This window comes from Dermacentor variabilis, chromosome 2 (genome assembly GCF_050947875.1).
Source record: "Dermacentor variabilis isolate Ectoservices chromosome 2, ASM5094787v1, whole genome shotgun sequence".
NCBI classification, from domain to species: domain Eukaryota; kingdom Metazoa; phylum Arthropoda; class Arachnida; order Ixodida; family Ixodidae; genus Dermacentor; species Dermacentor variabilis.
The window spans coordinates 144,518,101-144,529,952 of record NC_134569.1 but is presented as its reverse complement, the minus strand read 5'-3'; the positions used below and the strand labels follow the sequence as shown (position 1 = coordinate 144,529,952).

At 47.6% G+C, this 11,852-nt stretch overlaps 1 protein-coding gene across 1 annotated transcript in view; it reads right to left on the bottom strand.

Moving 5' to 3' along the window:
• LOC142572814 (cytochrome P450 3A31-like) overlaps positions 1 to 11,852 on the bottom strand; it is a 60,072-nt gene that overhangs the window by 15,865 nt on the left and 32,355 nt on the right. The window contains exon 6 of the mRNA XM_075682186.1: positions 351 to 600. Coding sequence (XP_075538301.1) covers positions 351 to 600 — 250 coding nt within the window. The remainder of the gene's footprint in view (positions 1 to 350; positions 601 to 11,852) is intronic.

Here is an 11,852-nt window from a genome sequence, read left to right as displayed (position 1 = left end):
CGTTAGACCGCGATAATTAAAGTGCCACAACAATTGTGGCTATATTTACACAAAGACAAAAGATAATGTACTGGCACTCGTACAGAGCTTTAACGTTGCATATAGGCGCTACTTCAGATCTGCTCGTTGGAGATACAAGTCCGTGAATTATTGAAATTTGCTGTGGCCAAATCATAACCGGCTTTTGGAAGCTAGAATGTTCATTTCGGCGCATCAAGAACCAGTTCAATTTCAGGTTTGACGAGAATTCTCTACTCGTGAATGCAGCGCACAAAAGAGTTAGATTTTTTTTTTCATAGTGGGAATTTATATTCTAAAGAAACTATATATGTTCTAAAAATATGTCGTACTTGCTATTAGCGTGATTCCTTGCATCCCCAGTGAATCCAATAGTCGGGAACTTTCAAGGGCGAGCTTGTCCCAAAACCCACCACGTTCGGCTTTCTGAACAGCCATGTCGATGCCGAAGCCGGCCTTGAGAATCGTGTCCAAGGCGTATCGCCGCAACAGCAGCATTCCGTCCACTGATCTGTCGACAGCGCTTTGCATTCCGACAATGTCCGCCAATTCCTGGCTGGAGGTTTCAAAGAGCTTGAACGCCTGTGGTAAGAGAGAGAGAGAAAGAGAGGGAGGAAACTTTATTGAGAACCACCAGTTTAGTCGGCTGGGCCTAGGCCTCCCACGATAGGGCGTCGAGGTCTTGCCACTTCGCCGCTTCGCAAGCCTGCTGGGTAGCCCAGACTTGGTCGTCGAGATGGGAGCTGCTCAGGGCGGGGTGCCATCTCGACGAGGGTCACGGGATTAAGGTCTGTGTATTGATGTTTGTACTCCCATAGCATGTAGGGGAGTGTTGCGGATTGAGTTTAACAGATTATGCACGTATAATTTGGGTAGATGTCGGGGTATATGATGTGATAGCGTGAGGAGGGGTATGTATTGGTCTCTAACAGGCGAAGGATGGTTGCATGTGCTCTGTTTAACTTGCGGTGATGCGTGGCAAACGTTCTTCTCTGGAGGTGAAATGACTTCACAAGGTCGTTGTATCTTGTAAAGTGTTCGCGTCCTGCGGGTGCACCTGCACCGTCTCCGGCACAGTTGGCTAGTTCTCGTGCAACGGAGCGTGTAACCTCGTTGAGGTTGGTGAGGTGCGGGTGGACATCGCCGGCGTGTGCTGGGATCCAGACGAGGGTGATTTAATTTTCAAACGAATGCGGTGCTTCTTGTAAGATACGGAGTGATTGGTGAGAAATGCGGCTCTTGATGAAGTTGGTTGCTGTACGAGAATCGGTGAATATGGTGTGAGAGGCTGGGTCAAGAGTGGCCAGGACGATGACCACTTGCTCGGCCGTCTCGGCATTTTGGGTAACCATGCTGGCAGCATATTGGAGCAAGCCACCTGCTGTGGTAAGTCGCAAAGCGACGTCCATCTTGGTATTCAGCTGCTTCGACGAAGGCGACGCCGGTGGTGTTGGCATAAACTTTGATGAGGGAGATACCTCATCAAAGGAGGTACTTGTTGTGGTCTGGCTGCATGTTTTTGGAAATAAGGGCGGCGTGTATCCACTGTTGAATGTCGCGTGGTATTGAGTGTTTGTCTCCATTTTGGCGGTGGTAAGTGATGTCAAGCTTGGTTAGAATGCTGTGGCTCGTTTTCGTGAGGGTAAGCCACTCCAGTTGGGATTGACGTTGCGCTTCGATTAGCTCGTCTAGGGTGTTGTGGATACCTAATTGTAGTAGAAGTCTGGTGCTGATGTGGTTGGGTAGTACTAAGGCTTGCTTATAGGCTCCTCTGATGATGATGTCCAGTTCAGTCTTTTCAGCTTTGTACCAGTTTAGAAAGGGCGCAACGTAAGTAATGTGGCATACGATAAAAGATTAGACAAGGCGGATGAGGCTTTCTTCCTTCATGCCCCCTCGTTGTTTGGTCACTCGTTTCAGTACTCTGGATGTATTAGCGGTCTGTCGTAGGATCTTGGAGATTGCCGTAGAGTTGGCTCCATTGGCTTCTATGGTCATACCGAGAACGCGGATGCTAGGGACCACGGGTATTTGTCTGCCATCGTACAGGGGGAGTTCGATCTCCTCGTATTGGCGTTTATTCGTGCAGCCCCGTGGGGGTCGTCCATGGAGTGTGGGGCGGTGTACGAGTAGCTCCGACTTTTCAGGGAAACGGCGAAGTCCCGTGCCTTGATAATTTTCTACGACGTCAATGGCATCTTGTAGGGCAAGATCGATTTGGATGTCACTGCCCTTCGCAGCCCAGATTGTAATGTCGTCGGCGTATATGGTTTGTTCAATGCCGTCGAGTTTTCGTACTTGTGCTAATCCGAGCATAACCAGATTAAGCAGTATTCGGGAAATGACAGAGCCTTGCTGTGTGCCCGTGCTGCCGTGAGAGAGCTCCTCAGATCGAATGTCTCCGACCGAGAGGAAAGCCTTCCTATTGGATGAAAATTCTCTTACGTAGTTGTAAGTGCGTTCTCCAAGGTTGAGCAAGGAGATGCCTTCGAGGATGGTTGAATGCCTGATGTCATTGAAGGCGCACTCGAGGTCGGGGCCCAAGATCGCCTTTGTATGAAGGGATTTGATAATGAAGTTGAAGCATAGCGTCTTGGGTGGAAAGATGCTCCAAAGCCAATTATCGTGTGGAGGTAACAGATGTGTCTTTCAGGTGTGTTTTTACATGGGTTAGGAGTGCGTGCTCCATGACCTTTCCTACTTATGAAGTTAGCGAGATGGGCCGGAGATTGGCGAGGCTATCGATAGCTTACGAGTTTGTGGATAAGAATTACTTTGGCCGTTTTCCATCTCGGAGAAATGGATCCTTGGTGCCAGCAGTTGTTGATATATTAACGTAATGTATTCTTAACATGTTCCTGGCCGTGCGTCTTGCTTTCTGCGAATAAAAGCTTGGTGAGGTGACCTTGTTGATATGACAGAGTGGTTGTGCTATCAAGCAAATATTTCAGGATTTTCCACGAGAGCGGGCGGTGGAGTTGCCCGTCTAGAGAGTTACAAAGCTCTGACTAATGCTGTGGAACTAGAACGCGGCAGTAAGCCTCAATTTCCTTGTTGAGAAGTGCGACCTTGCGTCTGAGTCTTCTATTGAGCCATTGTCCCTTCCATCGAGAGAAGATGGATGTTTTGGCCTCGATAATGTTGGCGAGTCTGCTGTCCATGCGCTCAGTTGGGACATCTGTCGACATATTGCGGGTGGCCGATTTATTATCACACTGTAGATCGCATGACCATGATTCTATGTCGGTAATGGGAGTGTCCGTTGTTACTGTTACATGTCGTTTACGGAAGGCTTCCCAGTCGGTCGAAGTAAAGTCCGTTGTTCTTATCGCACCAGCTGCTAGGTGGGGGAGAGTTATTTCGAGCATAAGAGTGATCACTCCCGAGGTTGTGTTGGGTGTTGCGCCATTGGGCGTTGTCTGTGTTTTTAGTGAAAGTCAGGTCCGGCGTCGTGTCTCGTTCAGTGGAAGTGCCGAGGCGAGTGGGCAAAGCTGCATGAGTGATGAGTGTAAACCCGAGATCATGGGAGTCTTGCCATAAGTTGCGACCTGCAGCAGAGCTGTGCCTGTAATCATATCCTTTGTGCGGGAGATTGAAGTCGCCTCCGATGATGAAGGGGCTGCTGCCTGCCATGTTCAGGGCCTTCTTGAAGAGGGTTAGAAATCGGCTATGGCGTTGAGACGGAGCATTGTAGATATTGAGGATAAAAATTCCTTCCTTTCGTTTTCTGTGCGGGATGAGGTCGTTATAGAGGTGCTCGATGCGCCGATCGTGGAGATCATGTTCGATTGTGATAATTCGTTTTCGAACGAGTATGGAGACTCCTTGGGGAGCGTTGTTCGCGGTGAAAAGTTGATATCCAGGAAGGTTGACCGGAGTGTTGTGCGTTTCCTGGAGTAAGATTACATCGGGTTGACGTGAAGTAGTACGGAGGTGTTGACGGAGAACGGGTTGTTTGTGCAGGTAGCCTCGGCAGTACCAGTGCCAAAACGTTGTGTCAGTGTTAGTGTGGACCGTGATGAAGGATAGGGTACCGCACAGGTGGCAGGGGGTTGGCGACGGTTCCTGTAGTGTCCATGGCTACGGCTTTAGCAGCGGAAGCGGTTTGTGTTAAAAGGCTTTGAATACTTGCTTCCATGGCGGTGACTCTGTGCATAATGGCTATTTGAGAATTGTGTAAAGTTTCTACAGTGCTTTGGAGTGTTACGAGCATGTCCTTGACTTCGGAGCGTACTTGCTCCTGAGCTCCTTCTTGGAGGGCTCGCTTTTTCGAGGCTCGTCTTCAGAGTTCTTCCGGTTGGGTGTTGCTAGTGGGTTCTGGGGTTTTAGGTGTGGATTGGGTTCTGGGTTGTTTAAGGCTGTGAGCCTCCTGGTTAAACTTTTCGAATAAATCACGGATAACTGCGTTTTTTTCTTAAGGTGTTTGATGTCTCTGTTGTCTGTGTTGGATTTAGACAGAGGAGGGAGGGCATTTTACATGACGCTCTCGCGAGACGCCCGTCAGGGCGTCTGCGAAGCTCACCTTTTCTGAGGTATGTCTGGCTCCTGGAATCGACGTGGATCTAGATCTGAAACGGCCCGGCCGCCTTCGGTCTGGAGAGGGAACGGGACCGGGACAGGTGGTTTGTCTCCATGGGCGGGAAATCTGATTGAAGGGCTGATTGATGTGCTGCTCGGCGCTCTCCGAGGCGTTTTGTATCTGGCAGTAAAAGCTTTGCCCGCTGTAGGGTGGGGTCCACCACAAAACGTGTGCTTGGGTGTACACTGATGATGTTGATCGGGGTTGCGAACTCCTCAGCCCCGGCAGATCTTGTTATTAGGGAACGGGCAAACGTCCATGCGGTGCCAGAGACGGCCGCAGTGGTAACATATATCGATCTGCTTGCGGCACAGCGAGCATGGGATTAGTGTTGCGCCACACCGAACCATATATGGTACGTCAAGTCCGTCGAAGGCAATGATGATGGTCGTGGTGAAACCGATTCGTTTGGCGGGCAGGGCTAGAGAATTGCGATCATTTATAATGTTAGCGTCGACTTGTCTGGCGCTATCGGTGAGAGAGATGCCTCTGATGACTACTTTGGCAGTATTATCTGGGGCCGCTTCGTACGCGCTGACCTCGTGGGTCACCCCGTTGACTTACATGGACTTGATTCTTACGTACCGGTCCACATTTTGCGGCCTGGGCGTGCTGATCACCCTGATGTTTGGTGGTTGTACGAGCAGACTGTGTCGTTTTGACTGTCTTCTGAGCTATGTTGCGTTACTTGAAGAATAGGTGCTGTCACTGTAGGGCTGCCGACCTTGCTAATATTGAGTGCTCAAGGTCTGACGATGATCTTGATCTCATTTGCTGGTAGTGGAAGCATGCGCCGGGCCTTGAGAACTAGAGTTTTACTTGCTGCCTGAGTCCACAACGAGAACGGGTGTCTTGCGTCTTAGGTGGTTTTTCTTGTGATAATTTTCGGCCCCGTCTCTCGTCGGGGAGACGGGAACGGGCGCTACAGCAGCCGATCTCGGCGGTTAACTCTTCTGGGGAAATATCTTTGCCACATACTTGGACTTCCATGCTTCGCTGATCTGGCGAGGGGCTTGTGCGTCGTAGTAGAGCTCCTGCGTGCACGCGCGTGAACGTGCCATGTAGCCTGGTAGGCCGAGCACTTGGGAGCTCGATCACCTGGTGCGTGTGCTTAGTCATAGCGCGGCGACGGCGAAGTCGTAACACAAAAGTGGCCGTAGTCCCAGAAAAATAAATGTCCCACCTGATAACTTGGCATCTGAGGAGTCCTGGTGGTCTCAAAGTTCGAATGGTACAAAATTCAGGCTGGTATTCACAGAAAATCGAGGCGAAAACATTTCAAGAAGACAGAGCACATGTGAGCACGTCCGCGCACCACAGCGATCGCAGCGCATCACTGTGATAAGATACATAAGACTTTAATATGTTTATCCGCTAACTGCGCAGTTCTTCTAGGTTTCCCTTTTTGCGCAAGAGAGCTTTCATTTAGGTTATTCAACAAAGAAAGAGATGTTTATCTCATACCTTGTTCTTTTTTGTCTGTATAAGGCTAAGATACTGAATAAATGCTTGCCAACCTGTTTTTTAACATGCTTCCTCCACACTACGCAACACCCAACCCCTTCGTTATCACAACTTTGCCCAGGAATGAATGCAGCAATCTTGGTTTCGGAGGTCGCCTTGTGTTCGTTATAAAATATGCCGTATTTTTCGTGCATTTCTCAAGCTTCTTTAGCTGAAACTGGAGGGTGTGGCTCGGGGTTCAATTAAAATAATTTGTTCTATTTTACTTTATCACACTTTATTCCGATAATCGTGTTACACGGGCACTCACGCATTCTACGAGACCGGATGCATTAATAGCGATACATTTTTCACTTAGCTGCTGGTGTAAAGTGTCGGCAGCTGCGTACTTTTTGACATGTAGTCCTTTTCTCTTAATAATTGTTTGCCCCCCCCCCCTTTCAGTGGGTGTATGCGTTCCAGCATACAACGCTGCTGTGGATGTTCCTGCACGTCCTATACATTAGAGATGGATGCATGCAATTGTGGCATGTACCCGAACAGCGGCCCCATGCTTTAACCATTACGTCAGTCTTTCAGTACGTTCCCTATAGGACACAATCGCATGGTCAGAACATCAGGATGCTGTGCACTAAGAGAGAGGTTCAATTCAACCATCGGTCATGCAGTTCTTTTTATCGAAGATGTTCGCGAGCAGAGGCCATACGGGAACCTACCCATTGGAAAGTGCCTAGAACGGGGCAAAGAACGCTTCGCGTTGAAGAAAATGCAGCAGATGCGACGAGCTGGAATCTACAAAAAAAACGAAGCTCCGATTAGCCAGTGCTAGAGCGATCGGTGGGAAGCCATTTTCTATTGATTTCGGACTGTGGCAGTCTCCGCACATTCAGATAAAATTGAGTTTTGTTCGGAATATTAATGCACCTTTAACGCATACACTTAACATTGACGGGGTGAGTGTTGGAGGTTTCGTGTCGTCGCGTGATAAACAGTTGAAGTGGGTGCCGCCCGAAAGCTGTTGACCAATAGCGGAGGACTAATGGCGAAAAAGGTGCTGGATCAGAAATAAATAACTTTCTTTCGATTGGTGTAATCGTGCATGATCAATGTGCACATATGATATCAGACTGGGCGTTTTTCACGGTTTTGGTGACGTCGTATTACAGACAGGCGATGTGGGTTGGCCCGAGAATTGTTCGGCCAACCATGGAGGGCTCAGGAAGAATTGGAATTGCTTTAGCTTATGGCGCCCATGGTTTCAGAGGCACTATGCGCATACGTACGTAGCGCAATCCCAAACCATGCTATCCACAAGAAGTGCTCATTTCCTCATTGCCGCGCAGCCATGGATGCGGGAAGCCGAGCTTTCTGGCTACTTAATTTCTGTTACTCCTGCACGACCAGCGTCACCACTGCCGCAAATGGTCGGAATGCTGAGAATGACTTATTAGCATCTCCTTTAAAACGGGGCGGTGACGAAGAGTCCCCTAGCCTGCTTGCTTGAGTTACTCAGATATGCTATACATACTTTTCACTCTAGCATTTTTGTATGCAGCTCTTTAATATTTTCTCTCTTCCTCAAAATTTTTGTACCTACCTGGTGCCGCTAGCGACCCCTGTAACGGATCCGGTCTTATCAATTTCCTCCCCCTTTTTTTCCCCAATACTCTAAATCTTTTTCTTATCTCGACTGCTGACCGGTTGAAGCTTCCGTCAGCTTCAAATCCACACGTATCTGGAAGCTTTACAATGCCTACGGGTTTCACTGGGTGAATCCATTCTCCTTCCATTAGGATGTGCTGTGTGGTGTCTGGACTTTAGCTGCAGCATACACATGTCTCATCTAGTTGCGCATATTTGCTCTGGTATGTTTTTGTCCTTAGGCAAGCAGCTCCAGGCACATATAGCAAGGTACTTTTCTTCGTCTTATCGTACAGACTTCCTCTTCAAATTTCTTTCTTTTCATTCTCGTAAATATCCATAGCCTTTTTTATTTCCATTCTTTGAATACGATTCGCTGTCACTGTTTGTCCCACTTTCTTTCTGATGACTCCGGGTTGTCTGTTTACCCTTTCAATTACCCTGTACTTGGTTGCCAAATTTCATGACATCTTCCCCCATTCTGGGTCACGCTCTTCAGGTAGAGATAGGCAACTGTGCCCTTTAGCCACACATTTATTTTGACCCATGTTTCTGTGTCCTTCTTCAAAACTAATTTTGCTCTGCGCTTCTCTGACTTCAAACGACGCCCAGCCCATGTCAACCTGCACTGCCTCGTTAGTAGTTTTGTCGTTGGCTCCCAAAGCCGCCCAGCCTGCCGATCTATGTTTGGTTAACTTCTGGCCTCGGCAAGAAATCCAATTTTGAGCACAGAATGGCATTTGCCGACGTTATCGCTTGCACCACTATTTACTTTCATATAACAGGGGCACTCACACACATAATGTGGGAATGCACCTCGCACCCTTTTCTCACCCCCCGGTCAGCAGCGAGACTGACTGGACCGCTTGGCTCAGGGCCAGGGACGTCGATCGACAGCTTGTACTGATGGACTGGACGGAGAACCCCAAACAGGCCCAGGGCATTACTTGAGCCCGATCCCTCAGCCACCCTCTCTTCTCCCTCCCCCTTTTAATAAAATTTATCACCACCAACACGCACCACCTGACATTTATTGTGGCCCCAAATTGCTCCATCTATCATTATGGCCGCATTTCAAGTCCCCTTTATTTTGAGATTATCTTGATGGGTGCTTGACTAGGCCTTCCATTCGTTTATATATACGCTGAGATATTTATATGGTTTGACTATGTGTATGATTTGATGTTTAATTGACACCACGTAATTACTGGTCTCTTCATTCAAGATAATGATTCTCGATTTCTCTGTGGTATACTTAAGGCCTAGATTTGTCGCTGTCTTGCCACAGACATTCGCAATTGTCTTTAAATATCTTGCATTGTCCACTAGAAGCACTATGTCATCCGCATACGTCAGTCCGGAGACCTTCTGTTGCACCAGTTGTAAATTTCGCATGTGGGATAAATCAAACTCCAATTCACTGTTCTCCAGTCGTCTTTCTGTGCCCCTAACATACAGCGTGAACAAAAATGGAGACAGAGGACATCCTTGCTTGAGTCCTTGCTGAATTTCTACCACTTAATCACATTTTCTGCCTTCCCATAAAACTTGTGCTTGGTTGTCTCTGTGTATCTCCCTCAGCAGCTTCGCGAATTCTTCATCTAGCCCTTCGTGATTAAAAATATTTCGTAACAGTTGCCAGTCTTCGTTTTCGTATAGGCTCCCTTAATATCCAGAAATGCTATCCATAAAGGTCTATTCTGAACTTCTGAAACATATATGCGCTTTCTTAGTGGAAACATGTTATCCGCCAAGCACCTACCTGGTCTGAACCGATTCTATAGGTCCCCCAGGACATCATTGTTTCCCACCCACTTTGAGAGTTGTAACTTTATGGCTTCCATTGCCGTTCTACGATGTGTGTCACGTAACTTGAGCCAAACATTAAAAATATCGAAATGCCACGTAGCTAGTCAGAACCAAGGTTAGGGTGTTTGGCATCACTTGGAGATAATCAGATTGCTTTTTTTTTCATTCGGCCTAATTAGATAATTAGTCTTAATAAATTAATGAATTTCTATTTGGATAAAAAATTTCAATGAGAACATTGTAGAGCTGCATGAATAACTCCTGATGCAGCTTTCTGTTGCTTGATACGTGCTACATAAAAGTGTTTTTCTGAGCGAGAAAGAAGCCTGCGAATACACGCAATGTGCCTCGAACGGTCAGTCGCGCGGCAATTATGCGTGTATTTGCGGGCTTCTTTCACGTTCGGAAAAATACTTTTATGTAGCACGTACTGACCAACAGAAAGCTATATCGGGAGTTTTTTATGTTGCTCTACAATTTTCTCGTTACTTTTGATCTAAATATAATATTTGACAAGTTAATTAAATAATTCAGACTAATTATCTAATTAGGCGGAATGAAACATAATAACCTGTATACACATTACCTTGGTTCTGTCTAGCTACGTGGCATTTGCATGTTTTGAACATTTGGCTCAAATTACGTGGGACGCCCTGTATATAACCGTGACGTCGTACTGTAACATTTGCCTTCGTAGATGAGGTTCATCTTGCTTTCCGGTTGCATCCAACCACAAATTTCTGTGTGCTAATCATTTGCTCAGTGGCGCTAGTCAGCAGTGCCTTGCTCTTTGGACCGAGGTCTTTGATTAGCTCTATGGCGATTTCATCGGATCCGGCGGCTGTGTGATTAGGGACATTTTCTTCTGTTTCTTTTTCCCCTAAAAGACTTCTAAGCGAAACTTTGAACTTTCAGGCTTCCCTGTTGTTGTTGGATCTATTTGTGTAGGAAATATGCTTTCTAGTGTACCGCAGCGCATCGTCTACTTCGAATATCTTACAGTCTTTATCCCTCACAACCATTTGCGATTGATTATTATGAGTTGTGAGTGCTCTTACATGGTTCCAGAAGGCTTTTGGTGCGCTTATGTTTCTTTTGCGAACGCTGTGCAGCCAGCCTTCACTTGCGTATTTAATTTTCTCTTGCACGAGCTCACTCGCCACCTTTATAATTTCTCGCTATTTGTTTCATCTAAGGAGTGCGTCTTCTTCGTGCAATCCCAACTATTTGGCTTCCGGATGATCCCTAGGCGCCTACTTGCGCAATTCCTAAGCGTGCTCCTTGCTCCACCACTTACGTGGTTCTCTCTTCCCCATCCAACAATTATTTCGCTGTATCTGACTTATCTCCTGCTGCATAGCGCTTACCAGTTCCTTATATTCCCAGACTGTTGTCCCAGTCATTCTGTTGTACCCCTCCAGTAGAATATTGTCAGCAACAGACGGCTGCTCCAAAGCTCGCAGATGCATTTCGGTCAAGGCGTACACGCTAATATCTTGGTCATTCAGCAGCGTTTGAATTTCCAGCTATGTTTCCTGCTTCCGACCACCCTGCACGTTTATGTAACAACTTTAATAGCCTCTATTTTTGCGTTTTTGCGTTATTTCCTAACTCCTTGCGGTCGAATTCTGTCCTTTGCTGGTGTGTCGCTACATTCAATACTTACTCTTTGTTCTTGATTGCCCGGGCCGCTTAAAAAAAGCTACTGCCCGTGCCGCATATTGACGTCCAACCCGCGTTGCTACACTATCGTTAAAACGTATCCCGTCAAGCACAAAAGTGCCTTCGCGGCCTGCTTGGTGCACTTCGTGCGTCCCAATTTCCCTGTTTAGTGCAAGCACCGCCCTTTCAGTTGCATAACCCTGCCTTTCAACCTCTGGCGCCATGCACAGTGTGATTTGCATATTCTTTGAAACATTCTGCTGGTCAGTAACCCCTTCAGCTATTTTTTTCACGGTCCCTGTCTCCCGTCCTTGCAGTACATCAATCACTCCGTCCATTATCACAACTAGGTGCCTCTCCTCGATACTCACGGACGCACGGAGGCGAGCTCCATTTAGCGGTGCTGCAAGGAAGCGAGCGGCGCACACGGCGCGCGTTCTTCACTGTGATTGGTTGGCCTCTTCCGCAAGGGAATAGCTAGGCGGCAGCATTCACCGTCAGGAAACCAGGCGAGGCTCGCAAAGAGAAGCTTCGCTTTAAACACGCACACGCGCACACACACACACACACACACACACACACACACACACACACACACACACACACACACACACACACACACACACACACACACACACACACACACACACACACACACACACACACACACGCACACGCA